Here is a 13615-nt window from a genome sequence, read left to right on the forward strand (position 1 = left end):
AGATTTTTTTTTCTTTCTCTAAAAGCAGAATTCAAACTTTTTAGTCTTTCGAACTTCACGTGGTGTTCTCTCTGCCAACATAAAGCTAGAGGTGAGACCTTTAAGGCAAAGAGGCTTTTTGTTCACTCTTGCCACCCAAAGACTGTAAATAATGGATGCAGCTACCATGATGCTACCCATTGGTTTTTGGACTGCCGTTTGAAAGCCTCATAAAATTAGTCAATTTTATTTATAAAGCCCATTATCACAAATCACAATTTGCCTCAGATTGCTTTACAGCATACGGCATCCCTCCGCTCTTAGACCCTCACATCGACTAAAGAAAACATGGTAGAAACCTCAGAAGGAGCGACTTAGGAGGGATCCCTCTTCCAGGACAGACAGACATGCAATAGATGCTGTAAAAAACAATTAAATTACAGTATATGACAAAATGATATATAGGATAGAAAGAGAAAGAGAAAAAGAGAAAGAGAGGGGGAAGAGAGAGAGGGGGAGAGATGCACAGCAACAATAATGGTAACAACAACATAACATAGCCTATAAATAGTAATAGACATAAAAATTAATAAATGTAAATATACTCCCTGGCTCTAAGGTTTGTCCTCTTTCCTGAAGTATGGAAAATAGTTGAAAATGAGAAGTAGCAAGTCCTGGTGTCCCCCACAAAGGACATGGGTTAAAATATGTATTTTGGAAGGCTTAAAAATAATGAAGTACACGTCTAAAATCTCAATATAATATTGTTAATACTCTTAAATGAAAAAACAAAAACAAAACACCCATATGAAGACCAGAAACAACATTTTTTTGTACATTTGACCACTTATCTCACAGAAAGACAAATATAAATCGCTGATAACAGTCTTCTAATCAGTGCTCAATGATCCCTGAAGTGCAATCACAAACTGCCTCCTTTATGTTATAAAGCACATTTGCAAAACAAGGACTGTAGTTCAAAGTCAGACCACATTTCCCATGATGCATTGTTAGCGAAACTCGCCGCACCTTCCCCGGGTGGAGCTTGTGAACGTGGGAACGTTTGTGGGTTGCTGCTGCTGCTGGGTTGCTGGAGTAAAAATTGTTTGACAGCGAGGTGAGGCGACCTGTGCACGGCGGGATTGGAAAGAGAAGTTAGTTTTTAGCGCGTCGCCGGCAGTTTGCGAGTCAGCGGGGAGGCAGACCGGAGAGCCACAAATGCTTCGCACGAGTCTAAGCAACAGGGCACGGAGCGAAATGTCAGGGACTGTTTCAGGCTTCAGCAAAGGGAAGCGCGACTAGTACACCGCAACGCGGAAAATATTCAGGGGGAGAGAATGCGAATGGTGCGAAGATACCGAAATCAAACAAAATGGAAACGATGTAGCGTCGCTGCGGCATTTCATATAGCTAGAACTAACGTTAGAGTAGAGAATAGATAGCTAAGGAGCTAGCAGGTTAACTAACATACATGTAAAGTTATTCCCCGGAGAAGCTGAAGCAGAGCCCGGAGGCGTCTGTTGAATCAGAAGAGTTGTTGCGAAATCAAAGATAAACAGAAGAAGATGCTACGGAGAAGACTGAACCGTTTGGTATGTGTGCCTGGCACCAACACCACACACACACATTGTTAGCTTATGACATCCTGCTGCTCCTGCTAGCGTTTAACTGCAGTGATTCTGCCCTCAAAGAATGTGTGCTGGCATTCACACCCATTTCCTCTCCCCAATTTCTGCTGGAAATTCGTGAGAAACTTGCAACAAAGTGTTACTTCACACTGACTGGAGACAGCTGTTGTCCCACTTCATTGCTCTTGTTAGTGAGCCAGTTAGCTAACTGCTAGGCAAGTTCTCAACCAGCCAGGAAGTCACGACAGACGATGTTAGCTCAACTCAGAGTCATTAAACTAGGATGGAGTCAGTGGTGTGGAGCATCAGATGAAATGGGATAAACAAGTGGATTAGTGGTTCCCAGCTGATCCAGCCACTGCGTCCAGATCTCCACCTAATCATTATTTCAAGGTCCGCACACAAGAGAGATGACAACAGAGGCGATTCAGTTTTATTTCACAATCTGTGAATAACATGTGGGCTGAAACAGAATGAAATGACATATTGGAAAAAGAAAGGACAATTAGTTAAAAAACAGGGGTGTTGAATGATTTAAGGACACTGGGGGCATAGCCCAGACCTCTGTAGGAAGCAAAATTACTCCCCCAAAAATAAAAAAAAAAGCCTTCCAAAAATGTTTTTTTCTTTAAAAACTTTTGGTGATATTTTTCCTTTGAAATTTTTAGTGATTCAATTTTTTAATCGAAGATTTTTTATCTTTACATTTTTTGGCCTTTTTTTTTTTTTATTAAACAGTTTGGCAGTGATTTGTTTTTAAAAACAAATGTTTTTTAAAAACATTTTTGGTGATGGTCCTTAACAAATGTGGGACAAACACTTAATACATTTTCCCAGAGTCGCTCAGGGAGGCTCAAGGAAAAAAAAAAAAAATCTGTTGATTTGGGGAGGATAAAAAGAAAAACGGCCACCTTCCTGAGTGGCCACAGGTTACATTATTGATATGATGATTTAATGTGTGAACTGAAGTGATAAATGGATTTAACCATTTACAAACAAACATGTTACCTGAGCACGTCATTGGAGTGACGTGGGGCTTCATAACAACCGAATCAACAAATGTACAGCGAGTCTCACCTGTATGTGTACAACAGCCCTAAACTAGCCCGAACTAAAGCTCTATTAGGAGAGCATCTGTCTTCCTCCAGAGACGCGGGCTGCTTTTCTCTGGGGTCCCAAAAGCTAAAAATATGCTCTCTATTTAAAGGCCCAAAGACCTGCATCACAAGATATGCCTTTGCCTAGCATCACATAGGAAACAATTAGCTGATTAATGGATTAAAGGATGACAGAAAATCAATCTGCAACAAACCTGATAATCAATTTAGCTGCTTCGCTTATTCGAGCATCTTAAATTTGAGCATCTGCTGCTTTTCAGTGGTTTTTAATATCCTTTTTAATAGAGCATCTTTTGCTTTGGAAAAATAAGAAAATAAAATCTACAGGGTCCTCTTTTCATGGGAAGATTATGAGACAGTGGGCCCCTGGGCACAAATATAGAAAAGGCCCCACCACCTCTCCTACATCGACGCAAGACACACAAAATTTGTGCTGATTTTGTTTCTTGTTTGTCTTTGCAGTCATCAGCATCTTTCTGCAGCTTTGTGTTTCCTTGTAGTTGTTTGGTCTTTTGCAGTTCCTTTGCAATTTGTAATTGTTTGTATATTCATTTTGTGTATATTAGGAGTATATTTTTGTGTTTTTTGGTCATTATGTTTGTCTTTATAGTTGTTTTGTGTCTTTTTGTACTCATTTTGTGTCTTTACTGTGTCTTTGCATCTCTATGTACGTGTTTTGTGTCTCTTTGGGTAATATATGTGCATTTTTTGGTTATTTTGTTTCTCTTTGTAGATGTTTTGTGAATGAAGTAATTGTGCGTCTCTGGGATATATATGTGTCTTTGTGTAGAGATTTTGTGTCTCTTCGAAGTTTTTTTGCATTGTGTTGGTCATTTTATGTCTCTTTGAGGTATATTTGCATCTAGTGGTAGTCGTTTTGGTGTCTTTGCAGTTCCTTTGCAGTTACTTTGCGGTTGTTTTTGTGTCTGATGTCATTTTGTGTCTCTGGGGTATGTTTGTGTGTTTTTTTTTTTTGTCTTTTTTTTTTTTTTTTTGGAGTTGTTTTGCATCGCATTGTCATTATGTGTCTCTTTGAAGTCATTTTGTATCTCTTTGGGGAACATTTGGTCTTTTTGGTTGTTTTGTTTCTCTTTTTAGTTGTTTTGTGTCTTTGTGGTCGTTTTCTTTCTCTGTGGGGTAAATTTGTCTCTTTTTGGTCGTTTTCTCTGTCTTTGCAGTTGTTTGCATGTCTTTGTGGTCTTTTTGAGTTTCTTCCTTGTTGATAGTTGTTAATATGAGTGATATTTTGCATGTGTAGGCCAGGGGGCCTCTGACATTTCTGGCTCCGAGGCCTGTGCCTGGTAGGCCGCTTCAGTTATTCATCCATGCCTCTTTTGGATGCATGATAGTTATTTTGTAAAAGTGCTACAGTCCCTCTATGCTCTAATGTTGCTTTGCATCCAAGCCACAGGATTTGTTCAATATAGAAGTTGGTATATTGCCAGCGTGAACTGCTTTGACATCATATTTCACGATTGGTCAATTTAATGCTTACCCTTTTAAAGTTCATCCATTGGTTTCATTGCCCTTCTCATACATTAATCAACCATGAGTGGGCTAGTTGAAAGTGGAGTAACTATCTGCAAGGCCAGGTTTATAAATGCTAAACCACCTTTACTGCCTCTTTATCATCCTCTTATGCACCAGTAACCTGTTGTCACCAGTGGGTTGAATCCCCCACAGGCTATGTGAGCAGTATAGATACTGACAGTGAATAAGGGGAAGCAATATAATAATTATAGTGCCTGACCCTCCTTCTGGCCTCTCTCTAAGTGTTGCCAGGTCAGCTGATTTTCCTCCTTCTGGAGAGGATTGCTGCTATAATTTCTCTCCAGTGTGAGCTGTAAATAATATTTTGTGCGGGGCAGCCAGCCACACTGTCATTGATGCACACAGTGCCGTTATCTGAGGCTCTGGCTCTCTGCCTCCTGATTCACACCACCCTCCCCCTGCCCACAGGGGGTACATGTGCATCATGAGGAGGGAGAGGGGGAAAGAGTGTGACTGCTCCTACCAAAAGGCACTGAGGAGGCTCCATGTGTCTCACTTGACTCTCCCACTATGATGCACTGTGCCACTAAACCCTGAGTGTGTCTTTGGAAAATCATTAAAGATGGCTGTGGGAGCGAGTGGGGCTGGGCTTTTCATCAGGGGGGAAGCTCCAGAGGTTGTAATGCTCTGACAGGAATGCAAAATCACACAGTTGCCTTTGATGTTCGCTGAAGCCCTTGAAGGCAGCAGTATGATCTGTGAGAGGTGGAGCCTGGCGGAAATGTGATAGTATTCATTGTGGGAGCCCCTGCCTTGACTGCAAGGAGAACAGCACCGACACATGAAAACACCATCACCCAGGCAGCACCTCAGTATCTTCTTTTTGCACCATGGTAACCAGAAGGCCTCCTCCTTCTCTCTGGCTCGGCTGAAATCACACGTGTGAAGTTTCTGCTTCATGTTTTGACTCCATTGTAGTACTGAAGCAAATACTTCCTCTGCTCAGTAATGAAGGACACTGAAGCTCGACAGGTGCTCTTACCCTGTGCACAAAGGCAGGAAATGGTCGGGGAATTGCTTTGAGTTTGGATTATACAATAATAGAATATAGTGCTGAAGCTATTTGTCATTTATTTTCTTCATTTAAGGGCAGTTTGAGTAGGACTTTCCTAGAAAATGATGCATGGACTTAGGACTGGGTGATATGGAAAGTTGTGTTGTGTAGTTGATATGGATACTCATAAGTGAGATATGACGTCTATAAAGAGGGGAGTTGGATGCGGCCTTATAGCGCAAACTCTGTCAAAGCAGCTAGTGTCATATAACATCATAACCTCGGGGTACAACACATGAGCAGTAAAATCTGGTTTGCGGTTTCCGAAAGCCTAATTTGCTGGCGCATTATCGCAGAACATGGGGTGGTTGATTTGTTTCACTGCTTGGTCTGCAGGTGGTCAGCCTTGGGTCAGAATATATGTTGTACGAAAAGTAAAGATATGAGTGAAAATGACAATTCTGCAGTTCTTGAGAAGGTCCTTAATAAAAGGCAACAAAGACTTTCTATATGAAAACATTCTATTTTTTATAAGCCGCCATCCATTCAACCGTACCCAAAAAGTTCTGTCAGGCCGAGCACACCCAAAAAGGCTAAAAAGAGCACGCCCCAAGAGCACCCGACACCATCCTTTTATTTCTAGTGTTGTCTGTTGTAACCCTTCAACATCACAGCTCCAGTTACACTGCGCATATGTCGTACCCCATAGCTTCCAGGGGGTCAAAGAGTGTGTGTCAGCCTTCTTTGAATAGCTTTGGACTCTCTGGCCCTGTTCATACCTGACATTAACATGTGTTTTGGATGATCCGTTCACAGGTATAAAGTACAGGTATAAATGCACCACAATGAGGACATTCGGAAAAACAAGAACTTGTTTGGTCTTTGCAAACAGAAATGATGTATGTGTTTATTTGCTCGGAGATGCATTTATTTGCATAAACATTTATTTGCATTTATTTGCACAGAGCGGGGTAGTGAGATTCGATTTCAAGTAGTCACTTGAGATGCATGTGGAGATGCATCAGAGCCCTTTGAGCTGTCCACCTGTGATTGGATCTCCCAGGATGCATGTTACTGCCAGGTCTTAATGAGGCTTATAAAAACTGGCGATCAGATACCTGATCAAAAGCACGCATCTAAGAGCAAAGGAAGAGGAGCCAGCTATGAATTTTTACAAACCACAAATCCTCCTTTGTTGCCTCTAAACAAGTATTTTGCTAATCAGTTCATCATTGTCCTTTTTTAGGGAAAAATGCCAAATATTCTTTACTTGCATCTTGTATATTGTGAGAATGTATTGCTTTTTGTCTTATATGATAGTAAACTGAATATCTTTGAATATTTATTTATTCAGGCAGATTAACTGACGATTAAAAAAAAATATTAGTTGCTGGCAGCTTTAGAAAATCACAATGAAACACAAATATCACTTAAAAGTGAAAAAAAGAGAAGTTCGCTTGGCTGATTCATGGTTGTAATTCACATTTCCATTGTGAAATATAAGTGTGTCATCGTCGTTTTGATTTAGCATCATGCACCAAATAGTAGCATTGCGTTTTAACTACAGCCTCTTGGGTTTATTTAGGCCCGAGCTGAAGAGCGTTTAAATATTGTAACGCCCTTTGTCTCGGCAGCATTTTAAAATAACATGCCGAAATGTGCTCAAATCAAAGGACGGTTCAATGATTCTCGCCTTCAGTTATTTCCCCGTGGTTTCAGATTTTGTTCATAAACACTCAGTGTTGTCATGACATTTGCAGTTTATTTCCACAACATAGAGCAGGAACATTTGATGATTTGAGAGCTTTTTCTTTTGGTCTGATGCAGCTTTAAAGTATACCTTTTGAAGGGAGGTTCTTATTTGGAGGAGGTAACTCATGCTAATTCAGCTATGTTTCATAGCAGGGAAGGGAAATCTTAAATATTTTCTAACCTCAGCTCAGGGAGCAGCACCACTCGGGTCCTCCCCTCTCGCTTCCCCTCTTCACCTTTCTGCCCCGCTCTCCATCTCTCCTCAGCCTATCCATCCTGCTGCAGGCTGATGCACTGGCTCCTGCCAGTCTCAGATCTGTCTTTACTTGACTGTGACCCAAGCACTAGTACACCTGGCAGGAGATGTTGTTATGTGAGAGGGGTTTGAAGGATTGCATGTCAAATGCGTTTGGAAGCCCCAGGGCTCTGTAAACCTGTTTCTCAGGTCAACTAAGCGCAATCGCAGGTCTGAGATTTACACACAAACCTGCACCTGCGCACTAACACAACTACAGTGCAAGAAATATCCATGCACACTGACTACACACACCTTCACATTAAGGGGATTTTGTGCTAATGTAAACACACAAGGTTGAATGTATTTTCAGCGACTATCTGGTATCACTCTTCCCAGGGGAAGCTAATGTTTGTTCAGCAATAAAAAGAGGATGTTTTTGTAGCTGCTGCTATACAATACATTACATCCATCTGACCTGCAGCTGTGGGGGGGGGGGACTGAGTCTAATTTCCAGCATTATAGGCCCTTTGTAACGTCAAATTTACCTGATGCTTTTTTCATTACTGTATTTCGTTCTTGCTGCAATGCCTCAGAATGCTCCAGCTTGTGTTTTTTTATATCGCACACCAGTCAGTCTTGTTTTTGTACATTTAGTACACATTGGGTGCCAGAGTGCATAAAACAGCATAAAAATAGAGCTTGTTATTCAAAAAAAGTGCCAGTGGAGGATCCCCCTAACCCCCTGACAGAAGTCCTATCGAAGCCACTATATCCTAAAATCCTAGAAACATCCTGATACCCTAGAAATGTCCTGGCCTAAAGTCCTACTGTCCTGAAAATGTCCTAGAATCCCCAGAAACTTCCTAAAATTCTAGAAATGTCCTAAATACCATTGAAATGTCCTACAATCTAAGAAAAGTCCTAAAATCCTAGACATGCTCTAAAGTGCTACAAATATTCTAAAATCCCCAAAAGCTTTCTGAAATCCTAGAAATATCCTGAAATCCTAGGAATGTCCTAAAATACTAGAAACTTCCTGCTATTTTAGAAATGCCCTAAAATTCTAGAAAAGTCCTGAAGTCCAAGAAATGTCTTAAAATCCTATGGGGCAGCTGCGACTGGCATTAGGGGATTTTGTTAACCAGTGAGATACAAGAGTCCTCCAACAGAGTCGTCACTCTTGGGTGAGCAGTTAGGTTAAGAGTGCCATCCGAAGGCCACAGTGCATTCAAGGCATGCAGGAGCATTTGATTTATCAGCACTGTTTGATTAGGAGAGATGCGTATTGATTGGAGCTGCGCTCGGTTTTGCCGCCATTAGTCTTGCGCCGTGAATTGGCTTGCGAACAGAATTGCTTACTCTGATTTCTTTCTCTTCCTTCCTCTCTCCATCTGGTCTCCTGCACTCTGCCCAGTAATGGAAACCCAGCCAAAGGAGCTCATCTGCAACACACAGCAGGATAATAAATACATTTAGTGTGGGGAGGGAGGCAGTGTGAAGGAATAAACGGCCCGGCTGTGGGATAGCGGGCTGATGAAATATAGTGGGGGAGAACGGAAAGCCCTGCGTGACTCAAACCCGAGAAACTGGAGTGAAACCGAGGGGGGTGGACCTGTAGCCTCTTCGCTCGTCTCCATCTCTTTCCCCACCTAATGGACAGACTCTTTCAGGCATCTTGTAACGGTTCACAGTGGAGTGGGCGGGTCAGGTTGGATACAAGGGGACCACGGATGGCTTTTTGTGGCAATTTTCCACTTCCTTTTAAAAGCTAGGTTGAATTCTCAGTTTGTACCTCTAAATAATTCAGGTTGCTTCATTTATTTTGAATTCTCCTCACATCGCTCCTCCTTTTCCTGACCCTCGCCAGGCTAGCGGCACTCAGAATGCATCCTCGTCATCCATATATGTATAAAGGCTCATCCAGAGATTTTCTGTGCCATGCTCCAGCTCTAGCATTACCCAGAGAGCATTCGCAGTGAGATGTGAAGAGAATGCTGAGATGTGTGGGGGGATGTTTTTTTTTTTTTTTTGCCGTCTGTGTCTATGTCTCATTCTCTGTGTCTGAGCACGGAGGGAGGGAGGAGGACAGACGGCAGCATCTGTGATGTTTTCGTCATCCCGGGTTTTTTTTTATTGTCACCTGAAATGATAGGGTACTCGCTGACAGAGAGAAGAGGAACAGCAAAGTCCATGTGAGGATTTAACGAGCGCTAGAAGACATATGAACGCGCTCCCTCCCACACTGGCATGAACACCTAGGTTAAGCACCAGCCTACAATGATTATCTCCACCACAAAACTCCCAGCTCGCCAGGCGGTGTAGCCTAGTCACAGGGAGAAAAATGAGTCTTTTTAATGTGGTCACAGTTCAGTGGGAGGAAACGCTTGCTGAGAAAAACCCCAACCCCAAATCAACCATGCCCTCTGAGCAGAAGAAGGAAAGAGGCACATTGATTTTTGTCATTAGACCCGTTGCCCTTGCATGCAGTGTCTTAGGATAATTAATTGAATAGCAATTACAGCCAGTGTAGCTCGGTACATTATTAAAGATAATGTCAGGGCTGCAGCTGAGATGGAGATTTTTAAAGCTTGTCAGCACCATTAGAATGCACTGTAAATGCATTTTTGTTGGCATTGCATGGCTCTCAGCCAGACGTGGTGGGGGCCTTCGTGTTTCGCAGTTTAGTTAAGTTACCACCCATACATAGAAAAAAACAGCTGGATCAAGCACCTTCATCTAAGCAGCTGATGATTTGTCACACACACGCAAACAAAAAAGGAGCACAGAGCATATGTGCACTTGCCTGGAAAAAACATACTCCGTTTATGGCTACGCTGCTTTAAATTCTCTTTAATTATAGATTAAAGTGTGACTAGGCTGTTGCTCGAAATGTGCTCACTTTGCCTGGACTTAAAGCACAAAGCGTGGAGGTTTTCTCCATAAGAAGCCAGTTCACTTTTGTCATTCTGCACAGGATTTACTGAGCTAACGTGTCCAAAGGATGGTAGCTACGGGGACAAAGTTCAATCTGGAGTAACATACTGTATAATCTCTGAAGCAAAACCAAAGACTCACTAAGTGAAAGCTTTAAGACTATAAACCAGTTAAAAAATAACTTGTCTACTGCAGGCTTCTTCCAAGGTTTGTTTTGTCAAGTTTAGACGTCGTTCTTGTCTTCTATTTGGTCTGTGTAAGGCTCTGTTTTGAGGAACAGCGTACTTTAGATATACAAATGGCCTAGTGACATCTGTCAGCAGAGCGTGACTTCCTTACCCATTTCCTGTGGTAATGTCCACAGCCATTTTTTTCTCTTTCTTTTTTAATCATCTTCTCTTGTGTTAAACTATAGCTGAGGTAGATTTCCACACTGCTCACGGGTCTCCTGCCTATGATTCGTTTCATATTGCACACAAACTTTTTCCTCGTGGCCACCTGCTATCTCATCACAAAACTGGTTTTTGGATGTTTTAACAGTCGTCAGTAGACTGTAGGGGTTGCAAAAATGAGTTAGCACAATATCTGTCTGCGGTTTTCTGAGGCAACCGAATGATTGAGGAAGCAGCTCCCAGTACGAGGTCTAGATGAGTTTCCCCTCCTCCCCATTGTCGAGGGACACGTTGTAATGTAGGCCAGTACCAGCCCGTCGTACAGTACACTCTGTGTCTCGTACAGCTGCGGGGATGCTGGTAGAACAATGAGCCTTTGCCTATCCACAACAGCTCCTTAGGATCAGCCCTCAGTTCAAGTTGGACTATTATTACTCTGTGGGGCCATTCATCACTGTGTGCACACAGCGGGCAGAGCAGAGAGTAGCCTCTGATATGGACTCTGTAGACTATGCCAAAGGCCAAGTATTGGTGGATCCATGATGGAGGTAACACCTGTTCTACGTTCACTATGATCTGCTTTTTTTCTTGATTTGGTAGCCTCAAAGTATGGAAAAACTCTGCAGCCAACCAACCCAAAAACAAATTTTAAGATTGTTCTGGTGATGATGTGCACCCACCTGTTAATGATGTTGTTTTAATATAAAGATGGAAGGCTAAAAAATATAAAAGTGTCTCATTGTAACCTAAAGAAGGCATATAACGCTATTTTCCAATGAGACAAGTAGGGCTACATGATATGCCAAAAAAATAATGCTGCCATTATTTTGCGAATATTCAGGGTTCCCATGGTCAAAGAAAAGTTATGGAACAAACCCCTCAAACTTGTTTCCCAGGCCTGGATATAATGGTATTAAATTAATTAACTAATAAGTCATGAAATTCGAAAAATCTGGAAAATTTTGAAAAAGTCATGGAATCATGTTGTATGTATGTGATGAATTAATTGTTGCAGTTTCTTTTGAGTATAATTAACATTTTTTATGTAATGTGTGTCTGATTGGATCTTAAATTTTCTGTCCTCCAAAAATGGGTGTGGCTTTGATGTTTTGCAAAGTGGCCGTATGTGCAGCTAGGTGGTGGCGAGATTATCTAACAAGCAAGTTAAGTTAGCAGGTGCTTGTGTGTTTATCAGCAAATGCCTGAGAAGTGCATGTGTAATAATTAATGGCTGTTTCGCTGAATAAGAGAAGAAAATCCAAAGTGTAGATTATAGCCCATGAATATTTAATATAATTACCATTGAGGGCCACATGCGCTTCATCAGTATTGTTATCATCTTCATCTTGTATTATCTTTTGTCCAGCACCTAGCCTTTCGTCGTCTGGATATGGTTGCTTTTGTGAACTTTATGCATCACTATGTAAGCCTACCCAATTTTATCTAAAATCCTGGAAATGGGATGAGTATTATGAGAAGTTTTAAAAAGTCAGTTTTTAAAATGTGCGGGAACCCTGGATATTGCAATGGTGATATGAGTCACAGTTTTAGTGATAATGGTAATTCAGTTTTCACTGAAAAAAAACATTTTTGCTGTGGTCTGTACCAAACACAGCAGGAATATGGTTTTGTAGGCCAGTGCATCTCTGTAGCACCACAATGCATCATTTATAATGACATGCTGTGACACATTTTACTTTTATAAAAAAAATTGCTGCTCCTGAGATTCGGATAATGCCCTTGGTCATAGTGTAATTTTAATTATGTCTTGCTTTATTGTGCAACCTGAGAGACAATTGCTCTCTGGTCTTACTGTATGGAGTAAGCTGCTTGATATGAGAATAGGGTTTTCAGTGATTAAATATGTATTGAATATCTGGTACACTTAAATAAAGCAAGGCATCTTTCTGCTGAAATTAGACAAATTAGCCTGTGTGAAATGGCTTTATTAACAACTCGTTTGTAGCACAGCAAAATGCATCTAAGAGGTTCAACTTCTCAAAGTCACTGTAGTGACAAACTTTTTAAACAGTCTGATATGACATCAAGGTGTCTATATTTTCATCAAACGACAACGTAGCCTCTGTAAATTCTCTGCAGCCCCGGCAATGAGTGCTTGGATGTGTAATCAAAACTGAGAGAGTTACAATTAGTGAGACAGAGTGAGCATGCTGGAAGAGGACAGGCAAGTGGGCTGACAAGAAAGAGAGGCGAGTGCCAGATAGAGTACTGCAGTGACTAACGGCTTTGACTCAACGCATGCATCTTTCCCCTCGCATTCAAACATTCATCACTCAACTCTATTCAGCCTGTCATAATAGCAACTTTATGTTGCAGTTAGGCTGTTTTTACTGTTGTCATCAACATTTCCTGCAACGGTTAGGCGTTTATTCATTCCATTACTCTCAGAACATCATTTGATGTTTAGGCGTAGCTTTAATGTCATAGATCTTCTCTCGGGGCTTTCCGTCTTGTGCCTTCTCCTGTATCTGGCAAGAGGAAAAACTGCTAATATGTACTGCATTAACAGGCAGATAAGGTTGACCTGTGATGAATCCACTTAAGCTGAGAGCGACATCATAAAACCCGATATGAGAGATAAGATGCAGCTGAAGCAGATGTTGTTAAGTAGTTGAATGTGATAAAGGACTGAGCCTCCCACACTCTTCAGCCCACTCTTCTCATGCACTTGCTACAACTCAATGAGGAATTAGACTGTACTTGGTTCATTCTGCACAGAGAATTACATGAAATGGATTCTGAGGTCAAACGGGAACACGGACTTAACAACGAATCTGTCGTTCTCAGTGTAGCGCCGAGTGTTATTAGTACACGTGCTGGACATAAAGAAGTACAAGCACAGGTCCCCAGCGCTCTCTCCTCTTCACACAGCTCCCTCACACCTCATTAAACGTGTTTAAGCAGATTTTCTGAGTGGATTTTTTTAAAGCTTAATGGCACAGCTCCTGCATTCCGTGCTGAATGAGCCTGTGTGTTTTCCTCGACTGTGCCCAAGTCACAAAACCCCA

The 13615-nt window shown here is 41.6% G+C and overlaps 1 protein-coding gene across 7 annotated transcripts in view; it reads left to right on the forward strand.

The window, feature by feature from the left end:
* Positions 1-1032: 1032 nt before the first annotated feature.
* Positions 1033-13615, forward strand: part of atp11c (ATPase phospholipid transporting 11C) — a 58152-nt gene continuing 45569 nt past the window's right edge. For 6 of the 7 annotated variants that reach the window (XM_042492801.1, XM_042492805.1, XM_042492806.1 and 3 more), the window contains exon 1: positions 1033-1571. In XM_042492801.1, the coding sequence (XP_042348735.1) occupies positions 1545-1571 (27 nt within the window). In that variant the 5' untranslated portion in view covers positions 1033-1544. Of the gene's footprint in view, positions 1572-11113; positions 11135-13615 lie in introns of those variants that run through there. The other variant, XM_042492804.1, reaches the window with a different exon arrangement.

The sequence above is a fragment of the Plectropomus leopardus genome, chromosome 9 (assembly GCF_008729295.1).
Source record: "Plectropomus leopardus isolate mb chromosome 9, YSFRI_Pleo_2.0, whole genome shotgun sequence".
In the NCBI taxonomy this organism is placed as follows: Eukaryota; Metazoa; Chordata; class Actinopteri; order Perciformes; family Serranidae; genus Plectropomus; species Plectropomus leopardus.